This window comes from Poecilia formosa, unplaced genomic scaffold (genome assembly GCF_000485575.1).
Source record: "Poecilia formosa unplaced genomic scaffold, Poecilia_formosa-5.1.2 Scaffold208, whole genome shotgun sequence".
Taxonomy (NCBI): Eukaryota; Metazoa; Chordata; class Actinopteri; order Cyprinodontiformes; family Poeciliidae; genus Poecilia; species Poecilia formosa.
This window is the reverse complement of record NW_006800147.1, coordinates 550997-567503: the sequence shown is the minus strand read 5'-3', so window position 1 is coordinate 567503 and position 16507 is coordinate 550997. Positions and strand designations below refer to the sequence as shown.

The 16507-nt window shown below is 38.4% G+C and overlaps 1 protein-coding gene across 1 annotated transcript in view; it reads left to right on the top strand.

Moving 5' to 3' along the window:
- Window positions 1-16507, top strand: part of st6galnac5a (ST6 (alpha-N-acetyl-neuraminyl-2,3-beta-galactosyl-1,3)-N-acetylgalactosaminide alpha-2,6-sialyltransferase 5a) — a 68291-nt gene that overhangs the window by 34984 nt on the left and 16800 nt on the right. Inside the window, exon 3 of the mRNA XM_007567418.2 lies at window positions 10858-11270. Within this exon, the coding sequence (XP_007567480.1) occupies window positions 10858-11270 (413 nt within the window). The remainder of the gene's footprint in view (window positions 1-10857; window positions 11271-16507) is intronic.

The window sequence follows — 16507 nt, the reverse complement described above, 5'->3', positions numbered from 1 at the left end:
AGCAGAAAAGCTGAAAGCTCCTGTTTCTATTCTGACTAGAGGAACAATAAAATGTAAACGTTTATTTTCCTTGGACTGCTTTACTTATTAAAGAAATCCAGCTTTAATTTTCAACAGAATGGAAACAAGAAAGAAAAAGTAACACTTTGACCACTTTGGACAGTGGTGTCCAAACAAAGTTAATCAAATTAAAAATTTAAAAATTATTATTTACCTGCTCAACAATAAACAGTTTTTATGAAATATGTATGTTTCATAAAAACAGATTTTTTTTTATGCTGTTGTAGTAATCAATGCGACTGAAGATAAACGCCTGGATGAGTTTCTCTAGATCTGACATTAGTCCTCTAATCCTGGACATGTTCTTCAGGTGATAGAAGGCTGTCTTTATAACCGTCTTTATGTGGCTCTGAATGTTCAGATCAGAATTTCTGCTGTTTTACAGGTGAATACAGTTTCTCCTTGTTTGGTTCTGGTTCTGGGGATGCAGAAGAAAATCATTTAAAGGACCACAAACGGCCCCCAGGCCACTTGTTGTGCACCCCTGACTAAGAAGGTCTGGCTGCTAAAGCTTTATGCGCCGGGACTTCTGCAAGAAAACGAACATTTTATATCGTGAACATCGTGTTTAATTCTGATAAACGGTCTTTGTCTTCACGTCGCCTTTCTTGCTCCCTGAACACCAAACCGTCTCCGTCTCACCGCCCCCCCAGGTGGTCTGGGCCGAGTTTCCTCCCGCCTCCATCCCCTTCTCTGTCTCTTAAGGTTAATCCATCCAGCTCAGAAAGCGGTCAGGAAGTCAGGTGGGAAGTCGGACAGTGATGGCTCCTGCGGCGCTGTGAAGGACAAGCCCAGAGGAAGCAGATAAGGGTTCAGATGCCAGCAGAATAAAGAAACAGCAGACGGACGGGGGGGAGGCTGTCGGGGCCTCTGCTCCAGCAGGAGGATCAGATAAAAGATGTGGCTTCTTGTTGTTGGTCTGCATTTCGTTTTGGGGACTTTGTGTCTTTATGGGCCGCAGCTGATGGATGGACGGGCTTTTAGTGAAACCAGGGCAGGGACACGGAGAAAAAGACAAGTGGGACAAGGACACCCGTCATCCGTCCCTGAAACTTTACACTAAAGGCAGGAGTAACGCTGCATGACGCTGTGACGGTATCTTTACTTTTATTTTTAGTCTATGGAACACAAAAAAGACCAAACTTCTCAGGCTTTAGGTCTTTTAAATTATTTAAATTATTTCTATTTCCTAGATGCCAGAAAACTTACTGAAAATCTTCCACTTTTACACCAATTATATTTAAATACCATCTTTGATTTTCATTTGTTTCTCCCCCAACTCATTGATTAGTGAGTAGTGCAAAAACACAAAATCTCACCAAGTATTTTTGTCTAGTTTGTATTTAAAATGTCTTAGTACACTTGAAATAAGACAAAACTAACTTACAAGTAACTTTCCATCAAGATATAGAAGCTTTTATAAGTAAATGTTTTAATATTGATTAAAACAAAGTATTAGTTCTGGTAGATTATTTCAATTATAACAAGACATTTTTCCATGTTAGAAGTGACATAATCAGCCAGTGAAATTAGGACTTTTCATAAATATTAAGGAATTATTGAGTCTTGCTGAAAGTTTTCTTTTTCCAAGTACTAGACAAAAAACCTTGGTAATATCGGTGAATTAATAAAAATGACATATTTCTATTGAATTCCAATTGAAATAGTAAAAGGGATTTAAGAAATGCAGTTTTTCATTCGAGTTTTATTTTTCTTTGGTTTATTTCTAAAGAAAAAAATAATTCAGACTCTTGTTGGATACTTATCTGCTTGTTTTTAATTAATCTTTCATGCTAAAAGTCTGAAAATAATCCCAATATCTTCCAGTTCTTAGCTGTTAAGAGATGATTTTGCTCAGAGGTCAAGCAGTTAAAGGTCTTAATGCAGTTTACCAAATGAAAAACAAACCAAATAAAACAAGATGTTTGCTGATCATGCATGTTTGCTGCTGCAGCGTTAGAAGATTTGAGGGAAATGCATCACATCCTTACAGTCAAGGCAAACCCTTCATAGCAACGTGAAGAGGCGCCTCCAGGAGGAGGAATGTCATCATCTAACGCTACATGGAAAGGTTAAATCTACTGGTGAAAACATAGACGGTTCCTGATAAAGTACAAGCCATTAACTCTGCTGCCCTACAGGATTCACTGTTTGTGGAAAACACCATAAAAATCCTAACATTTCTCTGAAATGTGACACACATTTGGGTTTAATATATGCAGGCGCTGAGGTAATTATTCATGTTTCATGAAAGGTCAGGTTTTAGTCAGGAAGCGGTCAAAATGTCCCGCCAGCAGAAAAACGAGGATGTTGTTTGGTGTTTTCATCACCGTTTTAAGCTCCTCAGAGGCGCCACGTTCTGCCACTAGCACCCAGAAAATGTTTGCAGCTTTCAGGTTTATTTGTGTACGAAGTTCATGACTCATTTCGCCTCCCTGAACAGGTCAGAACAGGTCTATACAAAACATGCTCATTACATTTTTTTTTTTTTTTTTTGCACAAAATCATTCTTAGATTATGAGATTTTTAGTTTGGTCAGTTCTGCCTATTTTGAGGCGTTTCAGATAATCTGCTGCTGGCCACGTCCCGCAAGCTCAACGTTTACACTCGCACGTGAAAATGGCTGCAAAAAGATATACAACCGTACATCTCTGAAAAGCATCAGTAGAGCCTCCTGCACAAACAACAAGAGCGCAGCAAGTGGTTTCTGGATGTTAAGTCAACAACAAAACACTTGTCTTTTCCAGCAGCCATTGTACAGCGGTAAAACCAGTTGACCAAACGTGCTGGAGCTTTGCTGGGGTTGCTAGGTAACGCCTGCCAGTTGTGACTTAACAGTAACTCATTTTGAAACATGATGATTAGGAACCTGCAACCTTTTGCATGTTAGCTAAAAAATACTATCTAACTAAAGCCCACACACTGCTCTGTGTGCTGCAGTTTAGCTCTAAGCAGAGTTCTGCACCAGTTTCTGATATTTTTACATTGACTTGAAGGTTTCTCATTCATCTTTAACAGTTTTCAAATACATGTTTAGCTTCTTTTTTCTGCTGTTTATGCCCATTTCTCACATTTCTGACTCCAAATGTTTCTGCAATTTTCACCAACAAACGTCCAGCGTCCAGCATTCACGCTGCACTCTCACAGGAAATTTATTTTTTTTTCTACTATTTTACTTCTCTTAACTGATGTGCCTCCCCTGTCACTTCTCTTCGTATACACACACACACACACACACACATATATATTTGTACTTATGTGTAAATGCCTGATTATGCAAAATCACACACTCATCTAACACCTGGATTATTTCCTGAAGCAGAGAAATGTCTGCATTGTTTCAGGTTTATGTTGCTAATTGTTTGAATCCACTTTAATCTGGTAAAAAAACATTATTATCAAGATAAAAATCAACTATAAATGTGCAGAACACTTTAAAAAGTGCTGCTTTTAATGTACTTTTGTGAAAGTATAGATGATTGTAACTAATCTATGCTTTAAGTTCAGGCTGGGTTTATAATAAAGTGCAGTTCATCATCATGGTTCTGATAGTTATAGAAGAATAACTATATTTCAAACCACATTATGTATATAACATCAGCAGCAGCTTCATTTAAAATCCTTATTAAGTAGAAAATGTCCAATATGGACTTTCTGTAATTTAGTTGAATAGAAGGACATTCGGTCAAAAGTTAGACTCAAAACTTTCCCAGAAAGTTTAATGAGCTTCGAAAGGAGATTAAAAAAAAGCTCTGCCTTATAAATGTTAAAGAAAAGAAAAGATGTGTTTTTATTCCAGCTTGAAAAAGTTCTTAAACTAAAATCCTGTCAGATGTTCAAACAGGGAAACTGTTTACGCCGATAACATCTAACAGGCTGAGAGATGCAGATGTAATCAGTTAAAATGCTTTTCATGCTTTTTATCGCGCAGTTTAATGTTGGATACCCATCTTAAAGTCAGAATATTGCTCAGATAAATGCAGGGTTGTTAAAATCTAAAATATATCTGTGAATAGCAGAGGGAGGGTGGAGCGTGATAAGAATTAAACTAACGCGCGAGCGGATATCAGATGGATGTCTCAGACTTCAGATTATTCTTCCCTGCAGAGGTTTAAAGTGGAGCAGCTCCGCTACTTTTCGTTTTCCTGGATTTCTTCTCTCCCGTGTGGATTTTAACCTCCAGTAGGACAAAAGAAGCCAGCCGTAATCAGAATCCATTATTTAGGCCGGGGTTGCATTGATAATGTCGGCTTTGATCAGGGAACAACCAGACACGGTTCGGGAGGAAGAAAACTTTAAATGCAGCGAATCTTTTAATTATGAACAAAGGTATTTTGCTCGGTAAGGAGGAACAAAGCCGGTGATATTGAATACATAAATGATAAATGTGTCTTGAATTATAAACCATTTATTGTATGAATTATTAAACGGAGCGCTGTTTTCATCAGGGGATTTGGGGAATAAATTCGATTTGAGTAGCAGGTTCGGTTAAAAAGAGTGAGAGGGAACCTGGTTCTGATTAACCCGACCCAAAGAGTTCTGTATCGACTCACAGCGCCTTGCGAACGTTTTAACTCTCCCACTGTCACCAAACCATGTGTGAAGGTGTTTTTGTTTGGATTCGATCAACTAAGCTTTCCGTCACAGACGTACGAAGCCAACATGGTGATAAACTGAGAAAACATTTGTTTAAAAAGTTTGTTTTTAACAAAGTTTGTTTTTAACAAATAAAGTTTGTTTTTAACAAATAAAGTTTGTTTATCAAAGTTTGTTTTTAACAAATAAAGTTTGTTTTTAACAAATAAAGTTTGTTTTTAACAAATAAAGCTTGTTTTTAACAAATAAAGTTTGTTTTTAACAAATAATCAGAGAAACGTGAGTTTAGTTTGGGTTTCCACTGAGACGTTGGTTGTTGAACCAACTTTCACAGATTTGAGTTAAATCTGAAAATATTTTAAATGTTTTCACAACTGAACTGCTAGCTCTTCTAGGACTTTGACTAGGCCATTACTACACATCCTTTATGCTTTGAGTTTGGTTTTCCTGCTGGATTTGGATTTATCGTCGTTTTGGGGATTAAGACGATGAGTCCTTGTGCTTTAGTATTTAATATGTAAATGTCCTTTAGCAAGTCTGAGGACTCCAAAGCCCTTTGCATTACAGCCACTCATGGTGGTAAGCTATATTCTGGCCAAATAACAGCCAAGTAGAACTAGCACTTTTTCATCATTATTAAGGATGAAAACAAGCTTTTGTGTCTTGCTGAAAAGTTACTTGTAAGTTGTCTTTTTTTCAAGTGTAATAAGATGTTTGCATTAGAAAAATACTTGGTAAGGTTTTGAGTTTTTGCAGTGAATGCAGGTACAAACCAGGGTTATAACAGTTTTTCATTATAGTTTTATTATGCTGTGACTTTGTTGGGCTAATTCAGTTAGTTTTAGTTTTTACAATGAGTTACTTTTATTAGGTTTTAGTAGTTAGATAAAGTTTAGTTTTAGATTTTTTTTAGCTTTATTATTAGTTTTAGTTTTTTCATTTTTGGGTGCAGAATTAAAAAACGTCAAAGTTTGTGATTGTGTTTACATTGATTGGGTAATTAGTACTCAACAGAAAGTTGAATATTAATTACAACTTTTGGTGTCGCATTTTGTGGACGAACGTTTGCCAGGAGGAATGTGGAGTGAAGACGTGAACTGTGGGAAAATATGATCAGTTTCACTTCACATCAGATTCATAAACACGACAACGAGTATTAGATTTGTAATTTCAGTATGTTTTAGTTAGTTTTATACAAACACAATATAGTTCCAGTTATAGTTTTTCCCATGAATTACTGTTTTTATTTATTTCATTTAGTAAAAAGGTTTTCCCTGTTTCAGTTTGCGTTCCTTCGTTTTTGTGATGCATGTCACAGTTTTTCGCTCAACTTGTTGACTTCATGAAACGCTGTGGAGTTTGTAGCCAGATGCAGATGCAGGGGGTTGAAGTCGTTCGTCCAGCTGAAATCCCTCCTCCACTCTCAGGCTGATCAAACCTCTGAGGACGCTGGAGCAGGACGAGGCGGAGAGGCGGCTTTAATTCTCCCTGAAACAAAGAGCCAGGAATGAGGTGTGCAGAGCCACTTAGAGGCTCTGGGGTAAAAATGGGATTTGTGACCTGCTGCCGCAGTGTCGCGGCGCGGCGCCCTGATTGACTGTCAAGAAGCCGGGAGGTGAGGGGGGGAGGGCGGCACGTCTGCTGCTGCCGGTGATGATGGAGACCACCAGGACCTCATTAGCTCCACGTTTCATCAAACATCACAGCAGCAGGGTTGCTCTCACTTCCTCCCCATACCTCTTTCTCCTCTGCCCTTCTTTTCATTTCCTTCCTTTCATCACTTCTTTCTTACCTCTGCCTTCCTCCCAGGTTTCATTAACGACACGGGTCTGCTAATCTTCCCCCACGTCAAAGTCGGGGCATGAAAACGATAATGGCAGATCCGCCGTATCGTACATCTGCTGCCGCCATAATCATTTGTTTTTGTTAATGCCAAGGAAATGGAAATTGGTGGAGGTGTAGGAATGTAAATAGCTGCCGGTGGGGTGATATTTCAGGGCACATTAAAAGGCTCCGGCTTGCATATCATTGCTTTTCAGGGTGGAGGTCTGAGCAGAAGCAGGAGAAAAGAAAAACACCCCCAGACATGTGCACTCATGCTAAGCAGAACCTGCGGTAGCCTCAAACATACCAACACAATGTAGAGCAGCTTGACATACATAAATAGGGCCAGGATAATGATTTATGTGCATGCACAGGAGAAAAACAGGCCACACACTTTATGAAAATTTCATGTAAAAACATGCAAGACGGAATCAGAGGGGAAAAGTGGGTGTGAAGAGAGCAAAGCGAGCAAAATGCCAAATTAGATTCAAACTAAAAAATAAACTTCTGATAATAAAACTATTCTAACACAACGACACGTTGATTATAGTAAAACGCTAACAGCTAAAGTAGCAGCGGCTTTATATGACGGAGCTCTAGGGACAAACTAAAATAAATAAATAAAATTAGGATAAAAATAGTCATAATATTACAAGATTAAAGTCATTAAAATTTTTCTTGAAATATGACTATTTTTATATTATTTATACTTTGTTCTCATCCGACTTTATTGTTGTAATAAACACTCATAACATTCTAACTTTATTCTGGTATAATTTTGACTTTATTCTCGTATTATAACTTAATTCTCTTAATATTCTTGAAATATTACGACTTTACTCTCACATTATTCTTTATAACTTTATTCTGGCAATATTTACACTTTATTCTGATAATATAATAACTTAATTCTCATAATATTGTGTCTTTATTCTCATGCTAACTTTATTTTTGACGTATTATTACTTTGTTCTCAGTATTTTGTTGATTAATTGTTTATATTTTCCTAAGTGTGGTCCGAATGTGCCATTATAAAACGTGTAAAAACTAAAATAAATCAGAAATTCAAAGGTCGTTCCAGGTAAAGGTTAATTTCCTTTTTGTTTAGGTCAGAATCTAAATGTTCAAACGCAAACAGGAAGATGACAGACGGACTAAAAACCAGCAGCTGCAGCAGTAATCGGGCGGCGCAGACAGAACCACAGGTCCATTAATCAGGTGACTCAACAGGCAGCGAGCGGCTTCAGACCGGCAATCAGCGGAAACTTTCTGCGACGCATCAGAGGGTGTGAAGGACATTTAGTTCCCTGAAACATGAACGATGAAAACTCACTCTGCAGCCGAGACTCTGGGAAAGAAAACGCAAAGACAATACACACACAAAGATGATATTTGGTCTTAAAAACCAAATATTTGGTTTTAAAGACGATGATAACCACTTTAACACAGGAGTCCGTTTACGTGTTGTTAGGTAATGTAATTAAGGATTAGCATGTTGCAGGTTTAAAGAAAAAACAGGAAATTTACAAGCTGAACAAGACATGGAATAGTGAAAGAAAATCCCAAAAAAGAATCTAAAAAACCAGGAGCTCAAATACTGAAGCAAATGAGAAAGGAGTTAAAATCAGAGCAGATGTGGAACAGCTGCTGCAGAACAGAGGAGGCAAACTGAGGGAAATAACTCAAAACTAATTATTAAAATTATCTGCAAACCGAGAGGAAAAGGCTAAAGCAGATCTAGAAGAAATAAATGTACAAAGAACAGAAAACAAGAATAAACTTAACACAAAGAAATGACCTTGTATGGCAACACATTACGAACAATAATAAACACAGAAAAATCAGCTGAATCCTATGAAAAAATGGAATTACGAGAATAAAAAGTCATGGTATTACCAAATAAAGCCGTAATATTAATTATAAATTCATGTTTTTTTTTATTTTTAAAGTGTGGCCGTAATTGCGCTGCTCTACTGTTGGACATAAAAGAACAAGAAGGAAATTATCAAAAGACAAACAGTTGCAGTGAATATTCTCAGATGCGCTAACCGTCCGTCAGTATCGTCATCCGGTTGTTGATCATGTGACTCGTGTGATGCGAAAAATGTGTATTTTGCCACATACAATAATTTTAATAAATGCTGAAAAGCCTCCTCATCCTATTGCAAAAACATTTCAATATAATAACTATGGGTGCAATGTCAATCTCACAGCAGGACGTCTTGGGTGCAGAATGTCGTAGATTATGACGTTTTAAATGCCAGGCATTCACACGCTGTTGGTAAAATACAACTTTAGCCAATGGAAAAGACTTTCGCCTCCTTTATTTTCCATAAATATTACAGATTTAGTGATAAAAAAGCCAAAGTACATGGAAATGATGGAAAAATGTTTGTTCTGCTCAACAATCATCATCGAAGGATTCAGCAATAATATCATGAATCCATGCTTTGCTATTGTTCAGCTGTGATTTATTAAAGCTTTGGAAGATGATGACATTAATATAATACAAGCTTAGTAGCCATAATAATGTGTGTAATGTTTTATAAATATTACACACAACATCTGAAAAGAACATTTAAAAATAAACTGCAGCTGAATGTGGTGCACAAATATGCAAAATGTATTTTTATTTGTACTTTTCACTAAATAAATGTTTGTTCCGGTGTTTTTTCTTTATTCAGACTGTGCCGTCATACGTGTAATAATTTAAATTCAGCAGCGTGACTTTCCTGCGTTGGATGTTTCCTGTGTTGAAAACTGCTCTCTTCATATTTAAATCAGCACCGGGATGAGAGGGTTTTGGGGTAAACACACACATTCCTCCTGTGTGTGTGAAAGGCAGCGCGATTTAAGGTGAATCCTCTGTTAGACCCCGGGGCCTCCACCACTCGCAAAGCAATATGACAAGCTACATATGCCCTGGAGGCTGTGTCGCTATCTGTTTGTCAACAAAGCATTCCTGCTTCAAACCGCAGCGAGGCAATTCGCCAAAGTTCTCCAAAGTGTTGTTTTTTGGGGTTTTTTATCTGCGTTCCTCACAAACTCACATGTTTAACTTACACAAAACCCAGTAAAATGGGTGGATTTTTATTTGAATGTAGAGAAAAAACTAAATAAAAATCCAATTTCTTTGATTCATTGTTGCCGTCAAGTTTGAATACCGTATGGAAGTTTGTTTATTGTTCTGATTAAGGTAAATTGAAATTTTCCGGATCATGTTGGACCTCACTGCATGCGGAAAACTTTACAGTGCAGTTTTAAAAAAGCTAAACTTTAGAGATTGAAAGCGGCTCATATGTCAAGACTTTTGCTATGAAAAAGCTCAAATGAACCAGAACCAGAGAACAGCATAGAACTGCTGGCCCCAGCTCTACGACGACTGTTTTAAGGAATCTTATCCATAAATTTATTTGCAGAGTAAACAAGTCCGATAATGGAGTCATTACAGATGACATATTATACAAAACTTACATTCTGGATGTTTTTATATTTTTATTTGGGTCTCAACTGCTTCTAAAAACAGTCAAAGCGCTTAAAAAAACTATCCAGCTTGTTTTTGGCAGTAACTTAATGGTTTTTTGGAAAATGAACCATTTCAAAAACCTTCCAAAGGTGATGTCACAAATCAGAAGGAACTGCACCGTTACCTAGCAACCCCAGCAAAGCCCACCCCGTTACCTAGCAACCCCAGTAAAACCCACCCTGTTACCTAGCAACCCCAGCAAAGCCCACCCCGTTACCTAGCAACCCCAGCAAAGCCCAGCTGGTCTCCAGCTCCTTTGGTCAGCTGGTTTAATCGCTGTTTTGTTGTTGCTTTACCATCCAGAAACCACTTGCTGTTTTGTTGTTGGTTGTGCAGAAGGCTCTACTTCTGCTTTTCAAAGATTCTACGGTTGTAGAACTGTGCCATCATACGTGTAATAATTTAAATTCAGCAGCGTGACTTTCCTGTGTTGGATGCTTTCTGTGTTGAAAACTGCTCTAATGTCATGGCTGTTTGCAACCATTTTTATGTGAATGTGTAAACGTTGAGTTGGGGTGGGTGTGGCCAGCAGCAGCTTATTTGGATTTAAAGCTGATTATTTAAGAATGATTTTATGTAAAACAAAATGTAACAAACTTATAGCCTTCTTATAGCCCATAAACTCATCCTAACCTGTTGAAGGATGGATAAAATCCCACTTTTGACCATATTGCTGTAAGATATGTATGTAAACATTGGTATGACTGCCTCCTAAAGGGTTGGGCGTCTTTTTCTTGTTTTTTTTAGGTATTGTTATCTTTCTTTTATTACTGATTGTTCTTTTATGTGATTTGTACTATGAGTCTGTGATAAAACCTGCCGTTGTATTTAATTACTCTTCTTTCCTGCAGCCTCTCAGGATGCACTGCCACACCTGCTCCCTGATCACCAGCTCCGGCCATCTCATCGGCGGACGCCGGGGAAAGGAGATCGACCGGGCCGAGTGCGTCATCCGCATGAACGACGCCCCCACCGCCGGCGCGTTCGGCCAGGACGTCGGCAGCCGCACCTCCCTGCGAGTCATCGCCCACTCCAGCATGCAGCGGGTGCTGCGCAGCCGCCACGAGCTGCTGAACGCCAGCCAGGACACGGTGTTCATCTTCTGGGGCCCCAGCAGCTACATGAGGCGGGACGGGAAGGGCCTGGTGTACAACAACTTGCGGCTGATGAACCAGGTGCTGCCCAAGCTTAAGGTCTACATCATCTCCTGGCAGAAGATGCTGCAGTTTGACGAGCTGTTCAAGAAGGAGACGGGGAAGGACAGGTGAGTCTTCCACCGAAGCCGGTTCTGGTGTGACGTCACGCTTCTGTGAACTTTGTATCTGGCAGCCATCTTGGCATCTTGTTCATTGTTGCTATGACAACAATAAATAGGCCACAAGCCTGGAACTGCCTCGTTCCTGTCCAACTTAAAAATAATAACTTATTTATTATAAATAATAAACTGTCTAAAAGCGTCGACATTTTCAGATTAATCACATTTTTTAGAAAAAAAATTATAATTTTTGACTTTCAAAAGTAAAAAATGTTCAACTTTGCAAAACAAAAACAAAACTGCACAAAACTAAATACATTCTGCATTTAAGATGGAAAAAACCTTCTGTTTGTAAATGTGTCACCCAAAACTCCTCAAGTGGCAGCTTTACTTTACCTGGTTCAAAGTCTGAAACCTTTAAGAATCTTTTGCTGTCAAATTATTCATCAGGTTGTAGAAAAAAATAATAGCAGATCTGATGTTACATAAAGAGAAAAGTCTTTGCTTTTCACCTGCTGATGTTAGAAATATCTTTAGCTGCAGATGATCAAGCATTCACTAAAGAAATGCTGTTGTTTCATTATAGATATTATCTTTTAAATAACCTATTGAATTATTTGTTTGCATTTCTTAATGTGTTTATAATATTGCATAAAAATCTTAAATGTGCACATGAAAAATCTACAGGATGTAAAGTTTTTTTTTATCCAATTAATCATCACAATAATTGATTACTAAAATAATTGTTAGCAGCAGCACTAATTGTAAAGAACGGAAATACTTATCTTCATTCAGCCAGCTGACTGGCAGTGCACAGCAGCAGTTTGGCCGCAGATAAAACCAGAGAAATGTCCGTTCACTCCATAATGTCTGTAGAATCTCAGCAGAGAGATTTTAAATCTGCTTGTTTGTTGTCCAAACTAAAAATGTTCCCGTCTACAGTTCAAATAAAGTTGTAATGAATTGATATGACTTTGTTTTTCTCCTAATAAGTTAAATTTGCTTGTAAAAGTGGATGGAGCAGCTTTGCTTGGTGTAATTAAGCCTTGTCCCGATGGCGCTTAATTGATATAGCAATTAAAGCGCCGGATGGGAGGAGCGAATGATTTGGTTTTTTATATGCAAAGTGACGAAGTTGTTTCCTTGCAGCCAGAAGCTCCTCAGTTTTAATCTGCCTTTAGGAGTGAGTGTGTGTGCTTTGTTGTTTAAATGACCTCCAGGTAAACAACCGTCCAATCAATCTAGAACTTTAAAAAACACCTTTTGTGTTCCTGAAACTAAAATTATTTTAAGATTTTTTAATAATACAGGGTCGGCCATAAGTTTCCATACATAGGAGGATATAAAATGTATATTTATTTCATATTTAAGATGAGTTTGACAAAAGAGCAAAGAATTTAAATTGAACTGATGGCTGGATCGGGAAGCAGCTGCATGGTTGCACGAACCTTTAACAGAAAACATGGAGCGAGTTTCACACACGACACTGCGGCAAAACTTATTTCAGACCAAGACGGGCAGCGATTTTACACCGAGTCCCACAAGAATAAAAACGGCTGTCCAATATAAAGTGTTTATTTTTAAAACTTATGGCCCACCCTGTATAACTTTAGTTACATACATTAGAGCACTTGGATCCTCAACATCTGGACGAGATTTCAGACGATTAAGTTCTGTTGTAATTTGGGTTTTTACAGTGAGAACTGCAGACAGCGCTGGGCGTTTATCGTGAAAATTTAGATTTTCATCCTGATAATGACATTAAAAAAATGAACTGACATACGAAATGTTGCTTTAAACCATCACTTAATGTCAGTAGATTTGAAAAAAAAAAAGGATTTTAAATGTTTTTCAAAAGCAGTATTTGTGTTTGCTGTGCCATTCATTAACAGTCACCTAAAAAATAAGCAATAAATAGATTTTGTCATTATTTCCATCATCACCATAACAGAACCACCAAACACTGTGATAGTTGTAGGTCCATGTCGCTCAGCCCGGCGGTTTCTCTGGGTTTTAATCAGCCTAAGTTTGTCTCGTGATTCCACATTAATGAAATCTCAGCTGAACGTATCAATGTGCTTCCCTGCCATGGATCGTCCTAAATGTTACACACTTTTATAACTCTAATGCCATCATTTACGCCGGCGCCCGCTGAGGAAGCTGCTGGTGCTGTGACCTGACTTAATCCTTCTGCAAACACTTATTTATCCAACTATAAGCTTCAGGGATTACGCCGTTGAATATGATCCAAATAGTCTCTTTTTTTTCTCCCTTTGGACTTCAAGCTGGAGACCCGGAGAGCTTCAGTGACGGCTCGTTTTTCTGCAACACATTTAGATGCAATCTGGAAAGAGAAGTTAACAGTTAAAGTATCAGCGTATGATGCTAATTAACAAGCTGAAGGATGGTCGTTGACATAAATCACTTTGTCACATGTCGAGTCGAAAGGACTCAGGGGCCAAGAAGAAAAGAGACAAAAGCAAATCATTTTTTTGCTACAGAAAACGTTAACTACACCACAAAGTATTTATATTTTTACAACTAACCTTTTATAATAAGTAAAAACTCGTTTGTCCAAATATTTTTTACTCCAGTAGCGACTTTGGGTCCTAAATCTGATGAAGAATCTCTGACAGAAGCGACTGATTAGGGTGATGGCCAGGAGGCCTTCCAACCTAAACATACTCTTCTCAAAACACGTCAAGAAATGTAGAAAACAAAATATTTTCCCCATTTTACAAGTAGAAAAAAATCTGCCAATATTCAAATTTACAAATTCAGATTTGGATAGTAACTAGTTACATTTACTTGAGTAACTTTTTTTGAACAAATTTACTTTTAGGAGTATTTTTACTACGCTGTACTTTCATTATGAAGTATTTCTTCTCTGACTTTAGTGAAATTTCTGGATTTTCTTTCTGCTGAATGGAAAACAAAATTGTTTTAACCAAACTTCCACCAGACACAGACACACCTGCAGTTTTCTGAATCTAAGAACAAATTTAACACAAACTCTGATTTCTTGATGAAAAGTTACTTGTAAGTTAGTTTTGTCTTTGTTCCAGATTTATGCTGCATAGAAGCTGAATGCTGCTCCTCCCTGTTTGGTTGTGGTTCTGGGGATGCAGAGCAGAACCAGAACCAGACGACCTGAGAGGTTCTGGAAGGTTGCTATGACAACAGCAGATCTTTAATGTGTTGTGGTGCTGAACAGTTCAGTGATTTATAAACTAGCAGCAGTATTTTAAGGTCTATTCTCTGAGCTACAGGGAGCCAGACGGTAGAACTGGAGTGATGAGCTCTAACTTCCTGGTTTTAGTCAGAACTCCAGCAGCAGCGTTCTGGTGAAGACGCTGCTGCTGTATTTAATGCGACTAAAGATGAACACATGGATGAGTTTCTCTAGAACTTGCTGCAACATTCGTCCTCTAATCTTGGAAATGTTCTTCAGGTCGACTTTGTTTATCTTTAGAAATAATGCCACAACAACTTATTGCATTTTCTAGTCAAGGTTGGTGAGAAAAATTTGATTTCAGGTAGAGATGCACCGATTGCAATTACTGTTTCTTTTAAAAACCTGACCTGCCGATTCCCATTTTGGTCAATACCAATTTTTTTGGTCTGAAACTGCGAATGTTCAAACATGACCTGGTGACCCGCTCCAGCAGTCAGACCTGCGGAAGAGGACAGTGTCTGATTATCTTTGCTGAGGCAGATAGGATCGGCTTCACATGCAAGTATCGATCAATCACCTCTAATTTCCTGTGAAGTAAGCTCATCTTCACTGGGTGATTTTTAAAATTTTTTTATTTTCTTTGCACCTGCTTTTGCTGAGAGTTGCAGTCGAGTGGTAAAAAAATGAATGCAAGTCACGCAAAAGAAACGGTGTAATGTCTGCCCAGTTTCTGCGACGCTTTATTTAAAGCTGAAAAGGCATTAAAGGTCTCCGATTTAATGAGTCCAAGCTGAGTTCTTTGTCTGGTGGCCATTAATGCTTAATGAATCCCCAACCGTACACACAGGCTGTGTTAGTCTCTTCCTGTCTTTATCCCAGCTTTTGTCTGGAGTATCATTGGAGATTGGATCTGAATTGGGCTTAAGGCAGATGCCAGGGGAGGAACATGCCAAGCGGAGGATTTAGAGACTGATTCAGACATCCATCCCTTAGAATCTGTGCCTGCAATTATAGGAGCAGCTTACAGTGAGAAGGCAGCTTGTGTTACTGTTATTTACTGCGCCGACTCTTCGTATTTTTAGACTTTAACATCTGTGAGGCTTAGCATTGGTCATCTCTGCTCTGTGGAGTGTTAAATCACCTCTAATGGCTACATTCAGAGGAATCCATTTGTATGCATATATATTTTTAAAAATCCACATTCTAACTTGCTTTACAAAGTGGAAAATGTTCCCATTAAGAGCAGCATCAATAGCAGATTTTCTGAATAATCATCAGAGCGATCAGCAACTCTGCAAGCTTGTAATTGTAATTATTGGTTATGCCTTTTGAGTAAGGGTAATTATAATAATGTGGGACGATGCCACATTCCCCCGGTTCTTATAACAAAGCCGGAGTGGAGCTGAAAAGCAGGTGTCTCTCTGCCGCCTTTGTGCTAAATTGCCAAGACAGAATGAGACTCAACTGGTAATTAAAGGCAAATTAGTTTTTAAAATATGTGCTTTTTTTCCTCCCTCCTCTGGTGATTTATGTGGCCATAATGGTTCATAACCAGCAGCACCGATGCGGCGCAGTCCACTGGGGGGAAATGTGCAGGATCTCAGTGTTCAGTCACTCAAAGCATGAGTGGATGATTTTCAGGCAAAACTGAATCCATAAAAATGAAGATGTGGTTTATGAGGAGAGGTTGGAAACACAGACAGCCGGCCACAACGGGCAGAAATGGATGTGTTCAGTATCCAAAGTAAAGGTTTTGTAGCCGTACACTTAAATGTGACCTGTTATTCTTCCTTGAACAGGTTAGGATAAGTCTACGGGCGAAACAAACATATTCATTAAAGTTTTTGCACAAAATCCTTCTTAGATAATCAGATTTTATTCTGCTCAGTTCTGCCAATTTTGAGCTGTTTTTGGGTGTGAGCTGCTGCTGGCCACGCCCCCAACTCAACGTTTACACTGGCATGTGAAAATGGCTGCCAACAGGTGCACTTTTATACATCCATACATCTTTGAAAAGCAGAAGTGGAGCCTTCTGCACAACCAACAAGAATGCAGGAAGTGGTTTCTGGAT